The 16,371-nt window shown below is 40.5% G+C and overlaps 1 protein-coding gene across 3 annotated transcripts in view; it reads right to left on the reverse strand.

The window, feature by feature from the left end:
• The window catches only part of LOC110984757 (uncharacterized), a 66,643-nt gene that overhangs the window by 40,071 nt on the left and 10,201 nt on the right, over window positions 1-16,371 (reverse strand). The window contains exon 1 of one of the 3 annotated variants that reach the window (XM_022245235.2): window positions 7,292-7,645. The exons of 1 other annotated variant lie outside the window; for it this stretch is intronic. In XM_022245235.2, the coding sequence (XP_022100927.1) occupies window positions 7,292-7,358 (67 nt within the window). In that variant the 5' untranslated portion in view covers window positions 7,359-7,645. Of the gene's footprint in view, window positions 1-7,291; window positions 7,646-16,371 lie in introns of those variants that run through there. One more of the 3 variants, XM_022245233.2, reaches the window with a different exon arrangement.

Consider the following 16,371-nt stretch of genomic DNA (forward strand, 5'->3'; position numbering starts at 1 on the left):
AAAATTGCCGCTTAATGATTATGAAAACAACAGCTACATGTACACTAACATTATTCTAAATCCAAACATGCGCAGAGGCGCCCAGACATGTCCAACAGCAAGGGTGGACATGATTCCAGCTTATTAATTAAAATACAGGACTAAAATGGATCAAGGACGTTCATGATCCCTCTGTCCCTTTGTATTCCTCCATTTTAATGAACCTAGATTGGTAACTGCATCCAAGACATAGTGCTAGAGTATGTAGAGTATGACGTTCTTGTTTGTTTCATACTTGTACATTACCGTTCAATGCCTGCTTGTTGAGCTGTAGTGGTCATACAAATGTGCATGATTGAAAGCCATATCATACGGGTTGCCACGGGTATATTCAACTATTGTTGACTGCTATGATGCGGGCTATTACCTTTTGAACACCCAAGGGACGCATAGCACCCCAAGACAAAGCAAAGGGCACTATACGCACCTGAGGGAAAATCCCACAACACAGCAGTCAACAATTATTTTATTGCACTTATCCAAAGAAACGAGCTCTGCATTTCAGAAGTTCAGAAGATGACAGGCCTACTGTCACACTGAACATACATGTACGTGTAACAGCCATAAATGATATCGTCTGCCAATGCATTGTTCCCTCACTTTTTTTAATTGCGTAAGTAAGAGCGGTACGTACCAGTGAGTACAAGTTCATATGTAACATAGCCTGGTTTTAGTGGTCCCTACATTACCTTATATGCTGTGGGGACAGGAAAAAGTCTGTTGTACGAGTGTGACCACTGATCGAATTCACTGGTAACCTATGCATAAACGCATCATGGGTACAACGCAAAATTAACAAAATGAATGACAAGGGTTGCTCTCGAACTTCCCAAAGCTCTTCGGTCTCGTGCGCATGTACATGTACCGGTACATGTTATCGCGGCAGAACAAGATGTCTCATAGTGAGTGTGATATGTGGATATATTGCCCTGTCATGTGATCATTCTGGGCCAATGAACAGACAGTATCCAAGACACAGGTGGGTAATTCCAGAAATTAGGGGTCCTTTTTTTTCGTGTCCCTGTTTTATCCGACATATGATTTTGCAAGTTCAGAACACATTTTCTAATTTCCCAGAGTGATGGATTAATGCAAATTACCTGCCAAACAAATAGTAATAGTTATAAATAAATTCTGGTGATGTTTCCATGTCAAATAACAAAGGTCAAATTAACAGGGACACAAAAATGTCACACTTTCGACCCCTACATGTAATTCCTAGAATTACCCATTACATATATGAAAAGTAGATCTTGTGTAGATCTTGTGAAATGAAATAAAATGCTTAAACTTCCAACCTTTACAAGTATTGATCATCTGAATGTGTTAATTTCAATAAAAATCTTATTTACAGAGCCATATGTACATGTAAGCTACAGAAAGGTCACCCTTTCAATTCTGCTAATAGATGGATTTCACATTTGTGCCATCTGCGCATATCCGCATCGAAAGCGAGGCTATCTGTGTTGAACTTTCTCGTGCGCGCCCGTGGAGTCAACCCAGTACATGCAGCATCCAGTTCGTAAGTGTGATACCACTTCAGTTTAAACCATGCCAACTGTACAAGATACACGGCCATCGCAGGTACGTTAGTTCCCGGTAGTTTGCCATTGTTTTTTCTTGTGATTTCACGTGTCGAGTCATTCTGAAAGACTCCTCAACAAAAATTTGCAGCCTGGAAAGTCTGAATTTAACATACCTTTATGTATTTTGTGTCTTACCTTCTTACTTTCAATTTTCTGATCGTATTAAGAATTGAAGCCGACACATACAGCCTTGTTTTCAAACGCGGAAGTGCGCAGATCGACGCTTTTTAATTGGGATCCCTCTATACATCATTGATAAAAGTCTAAACATGAAAATATAGCTTTGGTTTGGGAAACATGGATAGAGGAAATTAGGGTCAGTACTCAGTTGGTTATCAAAAACTTCTTTTTGAAGAAGGGGAAGATTTGCTGGGTTCCAAACAACACCTTTTTTTAAATACATGTATGTTCATGTAGACTACGTGTCAGACCTGTTCCTGAAGAACCGATGAGAAATTGCAGTACTTTTTAAAAGCAAACCGTGAAAGTAACTCTATCTTCCATGACTGAAATATTAATGATTCTTTACAGAGACCCTGATTGGTAGTTTAAGTTGTCAAGCGTTTTTGTCACCAGACTTGAGCGACTTGTCAACAACACCTTCCCAACCAAGTTCTCCCGTCACATAGAATGATTCTACTGCACAGACAGCTTACGGAGCATATCCATAAGCTCTGAGGTTTTGAACTTCAGTTTTCTCCAACACAGATTTCACATTCATAGGACGCCTACATTCAGTTATTTTTTAATTTATGGTGGGTGACTGCATGGAAAATATTTGTTACATAGACGGCAAAAAGTAACTTTTCAAGATCTGAATCAAAATACGCCCATCATTTGAGGTCCAGCTCCATGGGCAAATATATATCAAATTGTATTTCTTGACAACTCCTCCAGTCACTACACATGCAAGACTTTGTTGGACATGCCTCACACATTCATGATGTTTTGAGAACATGCAAACATCTTTTGACATTGCCAAAATCCTTTTAGCAAGTTTCAGAAAATGCCAATAAAACTGAATGGGGTTGCCAAATTTGACTACCAATAAGTACATGTACAATCAGCAGCCAGTATTGTTTCAATCGATTTTTTTTTCAGAGCTACCGGTAATAACATTTTATGGACTACCATTTTGTGAATTCTACATAAGAGCATCAGTCTAGTGTCACAAACCAAAAGTGAAAATGAAAATTTGTGACATCAGGTCAACTATTCCCGTTGCGCTGTCGCAAGAGTTGAACCAGTTTCTCCTTATATCAATCAGCCTGTAAGGTACATGTACATTTTTAGCGATGTGCAAGTACTGTATGTGAATACCTATGCATAACTTCTAAACAACATTATTGTCCAGGCAATTATTACAAAGTTCCGCAGTAGTAACTTTCACATTCCAGGGTTGACTAAATACACTAGTTAAAAGTACATGATACAATGACACACGGTGCACGTCTCAATCTCAATCCCTACACCTTTATATTATGTGCTACCCATCCATACACGTCACTTACACTACATGAAGTACAGCCACCCAGTTCATTTCTGTACTAGTGCACTTAACTTGAGAAACCTATGTATTTTAGGCACCTGCCTTTCTTGCAACTATTTCCTTCTACTTTCCACGGACTAGCCAGCTTTCCAGTACTTACACACTCCATGCAACACCAGGGCTAAACAGGACCCAACAAAAAATGGATGATTTATGGTTTCTACAGTAAAAGCTAAAGATGTGTGCATAATCTACCCTGGTCAGACATGCAAAGTATCCATATATCACAGCACTACTGGCCCTGGTTTTTTTTCTAATGTGACACTCCCTTCACTACTAGACGATCAGATCAAACAATCTGTCATCAGCGTTGGCACAGTCCTGCAGACGTGTGCGCTGGTTGGAGTATGCAAGCCAGTAATGGCAGAGACCACAAAGGCAGCCGCCACTTTGCAAAGGACACCGCCGACAAAGCTAGCCTAAAGAGAATTGCAGCTGATGCAGGCATGAAAGCAAGTTGGGAGGAATAATGATGCCACACTGGTCAGGCTTGTGTTTTTTACGGGTATGGTGTGCCAGTTCTGTCATAAAAGCCCGCATCTGTATTTTGCTTCTTTTGGGAATTAAAAGGGCCAAGACGAGTAGGTATCGTACATGTACCCGGTACATACATGTGAAGTAATGCCGATAGAGGGTACTGTGCACAATCACACTTTATTTATTCATACAGCCTGCAGCTAGATGTGGAGAAGTTTCCAATTGACCAAAAATGGTCAAACACATCATAAACCTCAATATGCTTCTAAAGTTACATGTACAAGCCTTTTTTCACAAGAAAGCAATGGCAAACAACTCCCACATGCTGCTAAGGAATAAGCTCCACAAAATTACATTTGCGGAATCCTCAATATTTCACCACACAAAACAGAGTGGCCTCAAACCAGTGGCTGTCCTTTAATGTTTCCATTTCTGTAGGTGAAAGACGACTTATAATCACAGTGGACAATGACAAAAAATGAGGCGTGACACTGTAAACTCACCACTTTCACCTGAAAATTGTGAAAACCTACTCGTATTAAATCTGTCACCCTGTAGGAATCAAGTGACACCTGTGACAGTGGATAGGTTTCTTGTACAAATCCACTGTTTATGTTTTCAGTAATCATCTGAAATCTTCAAAGATCACTAGGTGGAGCTCAAGGAACTTTGACTGATGAATACACTAAAGTCTAATCTGACAAAAAAGCTGGGTTGAAATATATACCTGTGCAATTTTAATAGCCAGTTTCAACACTTATGTTGGAGTGAAGGAAACAATGCTCACTAAAACTGGTACACCGTCGTAACGGAACATTCACCTTTACACAAAATGTGCCTGCAGTTTGTGATCAAGTACAGTGTGCTTATCCCGAAGGGTTGAGCTCGCACCTTTAATCACATCAATCTTACACTCCCTACATTAATTTCTGTAATTTAAAAAAAAAATCAAAATTGATTCTGTAATATACTACATGTAGTTCGGGTGGCACTCTACAACTTCGTCAGTTTGTTTTCCATGTCAACGTTAATATACAAGTACATTGTAAGAACTGCATGAAATCCTGATAGGGACATTCTGCTACAGTGAAGTAAACAACCATAACGTTTGCATACATGTACATGTACATGTATGCACATGTTACAGTTGTTCATGAACATGTATGTGCATGTACCCATGCAGTGACTAAATGTAGAATGCGACACAAGATCCCCTGTTTTTTAAGGGGAGGGGTCACTTTTTGAGCTATTCCCTGAATTTGATTGCAGCCGCTTGTTCTAATCTCATTTTCTCCTTTGGATTATTACACACTAGTTCTTCATATATGTTGGGGTAGAAGTGCCGCATGTGATGGATGTGCTCTGGCCCGATATGCCAACTACGATTTCAAGTAACCTCTTCCCCATCTGGTGTCAGATGGTAAGGGATATGACACGGCCATCAGGCCCGCAGAGATAAGACTTGGGACAACATCAGAAAACTTAGACTCTGCTCAGCTCAAATTGCCTGTCAGTCGATCACAACGGTGGGCAACTGGAGGTTGCAATATGCCAATGCATCATCAATCACAGGCTGTTATTCAATGGATTAATAATCATTCCCCCTCCCCCTTCAACGTCACTAAAAATATCCAGGAAGTCGCGATAGCAAATGCCTGGGTGGCTTGGTAGAAAACGCTATAATGTCACTGAGTTTTGCCTTTTTGATAGCACCATGTGCACTAAGATTAATTTCTTTCCACCCTCATTTTCAATAATTCACAGTATAGAAGACTTTTGATTGAGCAATTCTGTAAAAACCAAGCACACAAAAAGTATTTCATTATTTCACGATAACCACTTTCACATTAAACAAAGCACTTAATTAGCAATTGAAACCCGCATGAATATGTGCACCCCACGAAGGCTTGCACTGTAAGTTGATGGGGGCACTGAACACTTTTATGATGAAACACGTTTCCGGAGCAAGCTTGAGCACATCCGTACATGTAACAATTTTTGTTCAATCCTCTTCAAAATTAAACTACTGCCATAATGAGAACATAAAAAAATGTCTTGTTTCAATCTTTAAATGTACGCTGTTTCTCGTTCTCTTATCTCAAGAGATCTCATTATGTGTACACGTACACGTGCATGGATCTTTTCATACACTGCACTAAAGCAGTATTTAGGGTACGGTGTTCAATTGGCTCTATGGTGTGTATGCGGGATATTTAAACATCTTTTCACACATGCAGTGCACAGCCAGCAATCTACACACAGCTCATCTCAACCATAATAGCGAGCACTCAAGTGCAGGAGGTAATCAAAGGCACTGAAGCGACTCGGGGCCCGAGCCCGGGAACAGTTTTTTTAGAGTGCGCAGCCCGTTCCAAGTCAGTCAATCACATGACAAATGAAGACAGGCAATCGTGGCAGCTCTCTAGCCCTGCCTGCACGCGCCTGTCGTGTGTGTGTGTGTGTACACACTATACACTGGGCACAGCGTTTGGTTGATGTAAAGCGCGCAGGACTTCAATACACCATCCTGTCTCCAAAGACACTTCTGGCTGTCTGGACCTATATGATCAGGCCATACACCGCTAGGCCAGTTATTCATAACATCATATTAATGAAGACAGCCGGTGAAAAGGAATAAGGCTCCTTCAAGTAGCAGGCGAGGGGACGAGCATTACCCTCATTGACCGAGCCGATTCAGGGCCTATTTATCTAGCAAATACCCCTCGACACACACGAACAAGAAGCTAATTACCCACAATCGTATGCATTGCACATGTATGCTGGATCATTTATTTACTGTAGTTTTGAGTCTGAAAGTTTGGTTATGGACTACACAGAAGAAAAAAAAATGCAACCAGAGAATGCACACTGTATGAGCAATGTCTCTCTCCTTTTATGAGGTACTTTTAAGCTGGAAGCTTGGAAAAAGGTAATACCTTTTTTTTTATGTGTATCATACAGACACAGCTTCTCTACACATGTACAAATGTTCTTACAAGCTGCCTGATTTCTATTGACACAGTAAATATAAATATTATCTGTACAGACCTCCATGTTCATGTGCCATATGCTCATGGATTATGCTCGTAAGTATCACTTGCTTACTCCGCAAATCGAGCAATGCGCGATTTTTCCAGGTTTTTTTTCTGATTTGATTCATCTAATCCCAGTAAAGGAAGACAAAAGGCTTTCTGTCCGAAGGCACATGAGAGAGGTCCAAAACTTCTTGGTCCAAAATCTCTCCCCTTACAGAGTGCCAAAGTGTGACGTCACTGTAAACCAAAAAGTGCAGTGCAAATGAATGGAGTATGCGCATATGGTGGTTCACGCACTGGTTCCCTTGCTAATGCCTTTTACACACATACTTTACTTTAAGTGCACGTGACGTACCAGGTATTCACTTCAGTAATCTAGGCCTACCGGTGTTTACAAGTAGCTGAAAGATACCTGAAAAAGGGATCTCATATGATTTGAAATGATCCTTTATACAAACACATTTTCTTTTGACTATTCTAACTGGATTGAAAAAAAAATAGTCACACTTGTGGGCCTTGCATGGATTCTTTCTGCTTCTGAAAATAATGCAATACTACCAGCAGGTGCACTCTTCTTGTAACTGAACCAATTGTCAAACTCTTACTGAGTTTAGCTGACATCCATGGTATTGCACATGCTCTGGTAAGGTAAGTTGTACAGGTACACCACATGGAATTGTGTCATCAGTTCCTCACCTGCACTGTTTGAGGACAACAATTATGGTTATGCAGTCAAAACATACATGTACATGCAGTCTGTGCGTATGTGCGAATGATACCTGACCGCACTGTACTTGAACTTGGAAGATCATGATGAATGTGTTACCACTATTGTATAATTGTGTGCACGAGGACGAGTCTTGCTTGAACTCAAGTGCTACCACGTACATGTACGTGCAACTGCACACTGGTATGCTCGCTTTAATGTTGTTGGTTAGCTGGTACTCTGTATCCTCGGTCATTCCCCTGTTAAACATTATCATGTGTTCAATGTGCTGTGTGATATCAACCGTGCCCATCTGTGCCTCCAGCAATCTGCACAAACATGCACAAACACCAACCACAACCAGCTCAAGCACCGACGCACAGCGTACAAGATTTCACATTACAGACTCTTGAAATAAGGAGCCCCAAGTGCTAGAAATCTTCAACTATCCAATCATGAACTACTGATGACCCAATGCCAAGAAAATTGATTTCATTTATACATCAGTCATAAATTCTTGGGAAACAGTTTGAAAAAACTATTTTGTGAACTTCATTCTATGTACCTCCTCACAATTTTTTTGGGGGGAAGCTATCTCTAGATTTTTTTACTGTAGACCTGTCTTGGTATGACCTCATTAATAGCTTGGAATTGTTAGCTTCAAATCCAAATTATAATGTCTGTACCAGAGAATGCATCCTCTCTTCTGTCAAAGGAATGATTAGAGGCATAGTGCTCTAGCAATGCAACCAGGCCACTTGGACAAGGCACACGCTCTGTCACTGTGATCATGTGGTCAGCGGCTGAGAACTTCAGCTTCCGATCAGCACGATGTGCCCCGCGATCAAGTATCCAAACGAGATAGACAAGCGCTGAGAGTGTCACCCACATTAACCTGGGCCAGTCTACTTGAGTCTCTCCAGCACTGCCGCTGGCCATCGGCGTGTGGGCAGACAGGCAGACAGGCAGTGAGAAAATCAATTTTCAATTTAAAACTAGTTTCCTGTGTGTATCTCATTAAGAGAGCTTGGTGCTCCTTAAAAATATATTAATCCTTGTTGTGCTAATAAAAAATACCGGTAGGATTTCTGTCTGCTGACATGTAAATTTATTTCTGTATCGTTAAAAAAAAAAGTTAAATGCTTTTAGTATGTGGCATTCCACTATCAACATTTGTTTTTGTACTACAATATGATGGCCAACAAGCTGTCATTGGGACAAAATGTAAATTGCATGTGTCCCTGAGTGAATTGAGGCTCCGGCTAATAAATGTGACTGACAGACTACCTGGCCCTGGTGTGGCATGCCTTGCTAACAGCTATAGCATGAATTACTCATAATGTGTGAGCACAAATCAAACCACGCACAACTGAATTAGATTCCACGAACATGCTACTCTAGCCCATGATGTAGGCCTAATTCATAGTGTCTCGCGAGTTGCTCTCAAGTCTTCTATTGAAAATTCACTGTTAATTAAAAGGTTCTGCATACCGATACAATCACACTTTTCCTGTAATTGGGAACCTTTTGCTGGGCTTTGATGTACATGTACATCTCACTTGAGAATTGATAACAACTATTAATTGTAACAAGTACTGGTAATCAATTCAGGCTTAGATCTGTTTTTTTCTAATGATTCAAATTTTCATCGCCCAAGGACTATTTTGAAATGGGTCTTTTCTTCCACAGTCATAACCCACATTTGAGGGAGGAAGAGGAAAATCCACTAACAGGTATTAAAAGTTCCAGTGTCCTTGGCAAGGTAGTGTAACCACAATGCATTTTGCACATAGTACAACAACCTTCTGCAGAGGATACAGCCAAATGTTTTGCTTCAGTTAAAAGAGATTAGAATAATTGGACTTTCCTTTCAACCGTGCTCTTAAAGCCAATGCACCCGTGGTGCGTTTCAAGAGATACCTGAGCTGCATGTAATTATTGGGAACTTGAACCATGTTCAGAGGAAAATTTGTATTCTTCTGTGATAAAGCTATTTATCTGATTTAATCCAAAGCCCCATCGGCTTTCTTGAGGCACTCTGTTAAATGCAACAAACCCCAACAAAGCTGGAATGAGAATCCTTCCGAATGCGATGAAAGGCAAGTTCACTGGTTCTTGCTGTGTGATGGTGCACTGCACTTGGCAAGTATCCTCGTACATGTACATGTACGTACATGTAGTTTTAGCCTTAGCACTACACAGTTACACGTGGTGTGGAGAACAGACACCTGTCACTGTTGCTGACCACTATATCAAACACAGATGGAGTCAGGTTGGCCCAATCCAACTTCCCTTACCTTTCACCTCTGTGACCCCGGTTTAAATCCCAACCAGGTTGAAATACCTACATGTATGTACTGTACTAGGCCTGATATGACATGGGCTCACAGGCCCCCCATCCCAATATTTGTCCTCCCACCTCTAAAACTGAACATTTCTTTATTTGGCTTCTCTCCATGGAACCCTAGGGAGCCTGTGAGAACATTATACAACTGATAGGGCTTTATCCTGGTTTGATACCGTACTATATACCCTGGCACAGCAGTATGGTACCATACACATGCAACAACTTTTGACCAATTATATAATTCTGAGGAGTAATCTGTTTGTACTGGGCAAAATAAGATGAATCATGGAAGAATACACTGTTTATGGTTCAAAATTTGGTTGCCAGTAATACATACATGTATGTACAGGTACTGTACGTAATTAACTGAAAGGTTCATGTAATGTACATACATACATAAATGCCGCCATCAGCAAGTGCATCATATGGGGTCTTTCTGTGCACAACTACATGTACATGTACTGTACATGTATCATGATACCGCACACTGCTTGAAATCTCTCCTTGGAAATAACGGTATCTCGTAATTTGCACCATTTCAAATGTACAGGAAAGAACTGGATTCTTTCAGAAGAACACTGAACCCTTTCACATACCAGTTCAATGTACTGCCACATTATGCATGTGTGTGCAGTGCTATGGCATATCATACAGTGTACTATAGTAGCTTTAAGTCCATCCCAAGTAAAGTAAAATAAACAAATGAAAGGGTGAAAAATCAGCAATATAACAATGCATCGCTGAACATCTCGCTGTAAGAAAAACAAGTGGTGGAAGAAAACGAGCGTCTGCTTTCCACACTCCACGGATATCAAGAGGAAGTCCAAAAGAGGAAGTAAGTTCGCCTATAAAGAGGTCCAGGCCTGGGTTTACTAAATCGCAATTAGGAAAATATGATATCTGAGCACTTTTCAGATACATGTATAACACTGAAAGAGTAAGTACCCTCAAATATAAAAACATGTTATAATGCTTCTTAGTTTTGATGGGAGTTTTGTAAAGTGTAGTGGTACATCAGCGTGAATCAAGTGCCAACACTGACCAGCCACAGCCATATGAACCTAATGAAGATCCAATGAAAAATATCACTTGACTGGACCACTGCAAATACATGTACATGTAATGAAACCTCAAAATAGACACATGAAAGCAGAAACTAGCTATGCATAAAGAGAAAGCAACACACAGTTCTGTAGACTAACTCGCTGCAAAATTTCTGAAGTTTTTGATAGTTTCATGATTTGGGGCAGTTGACACTCAGAATGTACATGCACGGTACCTACAAGTATACTTCACACTGTTCATAGGGGGTCACTAGCTCACAACTGATCCATATCGTTCTCATTATTTTCAGTGGTGGGAACTACTGTAGTGTATCATGCACGCATCACCTTGTGAGATTCTACCTTACAATGCACAGGGTGCAAGTTGCTTCACCACGTGAGAAAACAGAGTTTACAAGTTATCAATTACACATGAGATTGATAATCTGTCTTATTTGACAACCACAGGTAGGTGTTTGTTTGAAACATGCTAAATGTACAAGAGGTGGAGGCCATCTTGACTGCTGAATCATCAGTGCTTCCTGACTTTACCATAGCACATGTGTACACAACTCCAAACTCCTCAAGATTTCTGACAGATTTGCCCCAATTCCATCTGATTTGTGTGTGTGTGTGGGTTTGTAGCTCTATGGTGTGACTAAGAGCAAAGCAGATGTGCTGGGCCACGATAGCAAGGTGTGCGATGAAAGACAGCCGCACTATTGGGTAAAGCTGTCAATTGGATGAACAAATTGGCAAATGCAAGACCCTTCCATTGCGTGGACCCGTGGGGGGTGGATGCACAGGGGCTAGTAGTAAAGAACATGAAAGCTGAAATTGACTTCATTTTTCCGACATAACTGTGAATGTATGGTATTGTGGGCTCCATAAGGGACAAAAGATGACATTGGAAACCAGTAGCATGATCAATGTGCATTTGGTAGATATATGATGTCTTCACTTGGCAAGGCCTACAATGAGCACACATGACCAATTTCTATTGGAATGTACAGACTAAAAGCGCGCTGTCCAAATGCCTGATGGAAACCCGTCCCTGCTAACCTCTCTCTTTTTTACCAGTGAAGGGGTGCTTTTGCACCGAGTAGATACATGTACCAAGACTGATGAGACTGGTCAACATAACTGCCATCTATCACAGTATAGGTGCAAAGATGCAAGTTTGGAAACTTCTGTCTGTACAGAGCGTTTCTTCAACACAAGTGAGTGAACAAATACCTACTGGGTATTTGAGTAAAGAAAGGGCCCTCTTGTGGCCGTGCATATGTACCTTGCTGAAAACATGAAGAGGGCAACATTGTACATGTGAACACTGTAAACTTCTAACATGTTACGAAGCTCACTAGGAAACTTTCTGAGCACTGTCTCTTGTGAGAGATCCATCCACAAAAATGGACGGTGCCAAAACTGAGAGGGTCCCTGAGGCCAGCATCTCCTTAGAGTTTGAGCATAATGGGCACAGACACTAGGTGACAAATCTGTAATTGCATTGGCTCCACATCTCATCCCAGGATGTAGACAAAGGAAATCCCCCAAAACCTTGCCAGCCAAACTGCATTTGCCCCTGCCAGTGGGATCTCTGCATCCGGAAAGCAGCGCACAACCACTGTATGTCTGCAAAAAAAGGGCAAGCATCATATAACCTTGAAATGTGGGGTAGAATTTTGGAGGTCGAGGCGAGCTCATGGTCAAGCAACATACCAAGCTTGATCACAACTAGGGGTAGGTGGGATCTAGACTTATAAGTTGTGCACAGGTATGAAGAATTTCTCGAGGGCTTATAATCCAAGTATCCTCTGAGTCTGTTATTTTGGAGAATGCTTTGAAATGTAGTTCCCAATGTGTCCTCAGAAACAGAGAGCTGAACAGTGTGAGAAGGGAAACGGCATAATTTGAGGTGATGACTGAGATGTGTTATCAGACAACCAGATCAGTCAAGTGTAAGGTGGGAAGGACAGAGGATATGTGCGTGCCCTATAGAATTGAAATCATATGTAAACATGAAACCCAATGTAAATTTCAAGTTTACAAAACAAGACAATGACAGTGTATCACAGCCTACATGGGGTAATTCAATAACTCCCGCCACCAACTTTACCATTCTGAAAATACAAACATATCCTACTAAGGTATCTTGTTTATGCTCAGTGCTTCAAACATCACTCAGGACACTTGCAGTATATTCCTGAATTAACTGTGAATAAAATAGCACCATACCTACATACATGTATACTTCATCAAGATTTCTCACCAGTGTAAGGTTTTGAGAAAATCACATTTGAAGTACATGTACATGTATTTAGCATGCCTTTGACTTAACCAATGCTATTGCTTGAAATAAGGGATCTTAAATGACACAAAACTACGGAATAACATTTATACATGTAGAAGTTAATTAAAATTGTTTATTTTGCAAACAAATACATTTGTCTATTCATGAAAACGGTAAACTTTGTGTGACTTTGGTTTATTTGTGAAAACACGTGCTGTATTGCAATACCACATGCCAGGTACAAAACTGTTACATTAATTTACATTTCCGGAGTCAAATTCGCCTCTTCATGAAAACAGCAAAACAAGTTTTGCCACGGTTTTGCCCTTTATTGCTGACACAATACCTATGGAAGACAAAAAATGATTAAACCAAGTTGAAGGCATCGCATAGCCTGGCTGATTTTGCCAACAAACAGAAATTTGACAACAATCATGATTTGGGGCTAAAGTGTCTCTTCGTGAAAACAGCGACGACTTTCTACAGCATTTTTACAACTATCCACACACTATCCGAACAAAAGAGGGTGTGTTTTTTGGGGTACACACCGCATAGACACACCATGAGGTACATGTACGTAAGTACATGTACCGGTATATATGCACATTTTACGTGGAACACGCTGAGTATGCGTAACTCATTTATTTCGGCATGTACGTGTACGGTATGGTCTTTGCATACACGCAGACTGCGTGCAAGAACTCGCTTATAAGTAACCAGCTGCCTTTCTTTTGCCGATTGGGGATGCACTTCAGCTCGTGGCGGATACTACCCAGGTACATGTACTGTATACAGTGTGACTTAAATTCTGATTGCTAGCAGAGATCACGGGCCTTGTAGTCTTTTCAGATTTTTATGAACAGAATTGAACATACAGAATATATAACATAGGGTTAACACTCAGCACAGAAACCACCATTCTTCCCCTTTCAAGGCCGTACTTTCTAGTGGGTTCAGGAAAAAAGTCGGCCCACACACTTTGCCTGCTCACAAGAATGCTGGAAACAGTGGATGGCACTAAATGCTTCAGGATGTCAAAAGCTCGGCAAGGGTACATGCAGTAAATGGCATAGATTCAGACACATTTTCTACATGTACATGTACATGTAGATTGCACTGTGTAAGCTGCGTCCAGCCATTAACCTATACACCCTTGTACCATGCTGGGACTCAGTATGTGAGCAACAACAATGCACAGTGTTACATAATGCACACTCCTGTGGATCTGTGACCTGAGTGTTAGGTCAGCCAGTAAACTGTGCATAATTACACTCTCATATCTGAGCAACCAACAGTGAACTGCATGTAGTTTGAAGAAATAACACCCTTGGTTGAAGTCATATTTCACAGCAAAATGTACTACCCTACATTACTTTAATAGAGGGTTGTATTTTCACTTGGTATTTAGTAGTGGTCGACAATATTGCAATTTCATCGTCATGATATGGTCACACAACAAAATTGAAATTTGCCAATAAAAAAAGAAGAAATATTCGGATCAGAGATGCTGTTTTTATACCATCAACTTTTACTGTCCTAAAATACATAAAAATTCAGTTTAGTTTTCTGGGGGAAAAAAATGTATGTACAATGTAAGGTGTCCAACCCTACAATTATGGCTCATAAGGATTCCTTTGCTAAACATGACGTGAATGGAGAGTGGTGAAGTGAAAAAATGTAGCTGGTTCCATTATCTTAAGCTATAGGCCTAAATGTCTATGGTCCAGCTTTAAATGCGTGGAACCAGCTACTGGTATGTCGTAGAACAGTATACATACATGAACATGTACCGGTACACAGGCCAAGACTCCACCACAGTTACGTACATACCGGGACCTGGTGCTTAAACCATCTTGCCGTTGACTAAAAAATCACCAATTAAAAATTAAATCAATGTTTACGGAATTTGCATATATGACCTTATGGTCAAATTCAGAATTGAAACAGCCATTGATCGTGAAAATGAGACTTTTTACGATACCAGCCAGACTTGAAGTTTGATACTGTACATATAAATCCCAACCCTGCATTTCCGAGGTGGCTTTGTGTTCTATGGTATCGATGCCATTAAATATTGAATAATTTTCAAGGAATTAGAATTATTTGAAGACATTTTCACCAGGTTACGCAAAAAACGAAATGCACAATCTGTCAGTTTCACCTAGTACCAGTAGTTGGTAAAATGTTAATTTTTCCAAGCCATATTGTCTGGGTGTTTTGAATAATTCACAGTTTACAGACAAATTTATTGTTGTATCAGTAATATTGGTGGGAAAAAACAAGTGTCACCAGCATTAGAATTTAGAATAGTGTTTATTATTTGGTATCCATGTAGCTGCATGAGATTTTTTTTACTCTAGATGAGCTTGTGTTCTGTTTTTCTACTGACGGCCGGCCATTATTGTACAAGCAACTGGTATGCAACAATTTGACTGTAACATTGAAAGAGCAGACTCCACACCGGAAGGGAAAACTGTTCATATTGCCTTTATCAAAAATTGAGGGTACAGTAATATGGAAGCCTCCTAGTACTATACACATGTATATTTTACATGATGCAAGTACAATACCGGTACATTTAGCCTCTCAATGACTAGAAAATAGATGTTAGTGGATTGCACAAAATGAGTCTTAGGGCCTGTTTGTTTCACATTGATCTAGATCTTGATCCCCAACGCTGGTTCACTCTATCCATCAGGCGGGTTCCGGTGTCAGTGATCCAACGTTGGATCCCTGATCGCAATTCGGATCCGCATGAAACAAACAGGCCCTTCCTGGGCCATTTTCTTCCTTTTTTTTACAGTAATATTTGTTCTACCGGTAAGTTCCATCTAGAACGAGAGACCTACATGTAGGCTCTTTGTTCTGACTTATGATGGAAATGGATGTCGTGTGGGGAAAGGTTTAGGATTCTAGCCTTTGTTTCAATTTCTATTAAGCAAGATTCTTTTAGAGGCCTCAAAATTGGCCCTAGCAACTTGCTACTTAGTTTGTTAGGTTGGGTCTTGTATCCGTACCACACCAGTACGACAGACACCGGTACCTCCTTACCGTGTATGCCTACTGTACATGTACCAGTACATGATGCAGCAAAGATCCATTCAGCAAAAAGTTAGTCATGAAAAAAATGAAATATATGCTCAGCATCACACAAGCCAACCAGTTAGCGCTCTTGGTGTGTCCTTAACTGGAGCTACATGAACAATACACAGTGCCATTTCCTCAAGTCCTATTTCTACTGAGAGTCAATAGCAACAAATGACATTCAGTGTTACAGTTTGCTCCTTTAATTTTACAAT

The sequence above is a fragment of the Acanthaster planci genome, linkage group LG06 (assembly GCF_054643075.1).
Source record: "Acanthaster planci isolate LZ-2023a linkage group LG06, COTS_SCS, whole genome shotgun sequence".
Taxonomy (NCBI): Eukaryota; Metazoa; Echinodermata; class Asteroidea; order Valvatida; family Acanthasteridae; genus Acanthaster; species Acanthaster planci.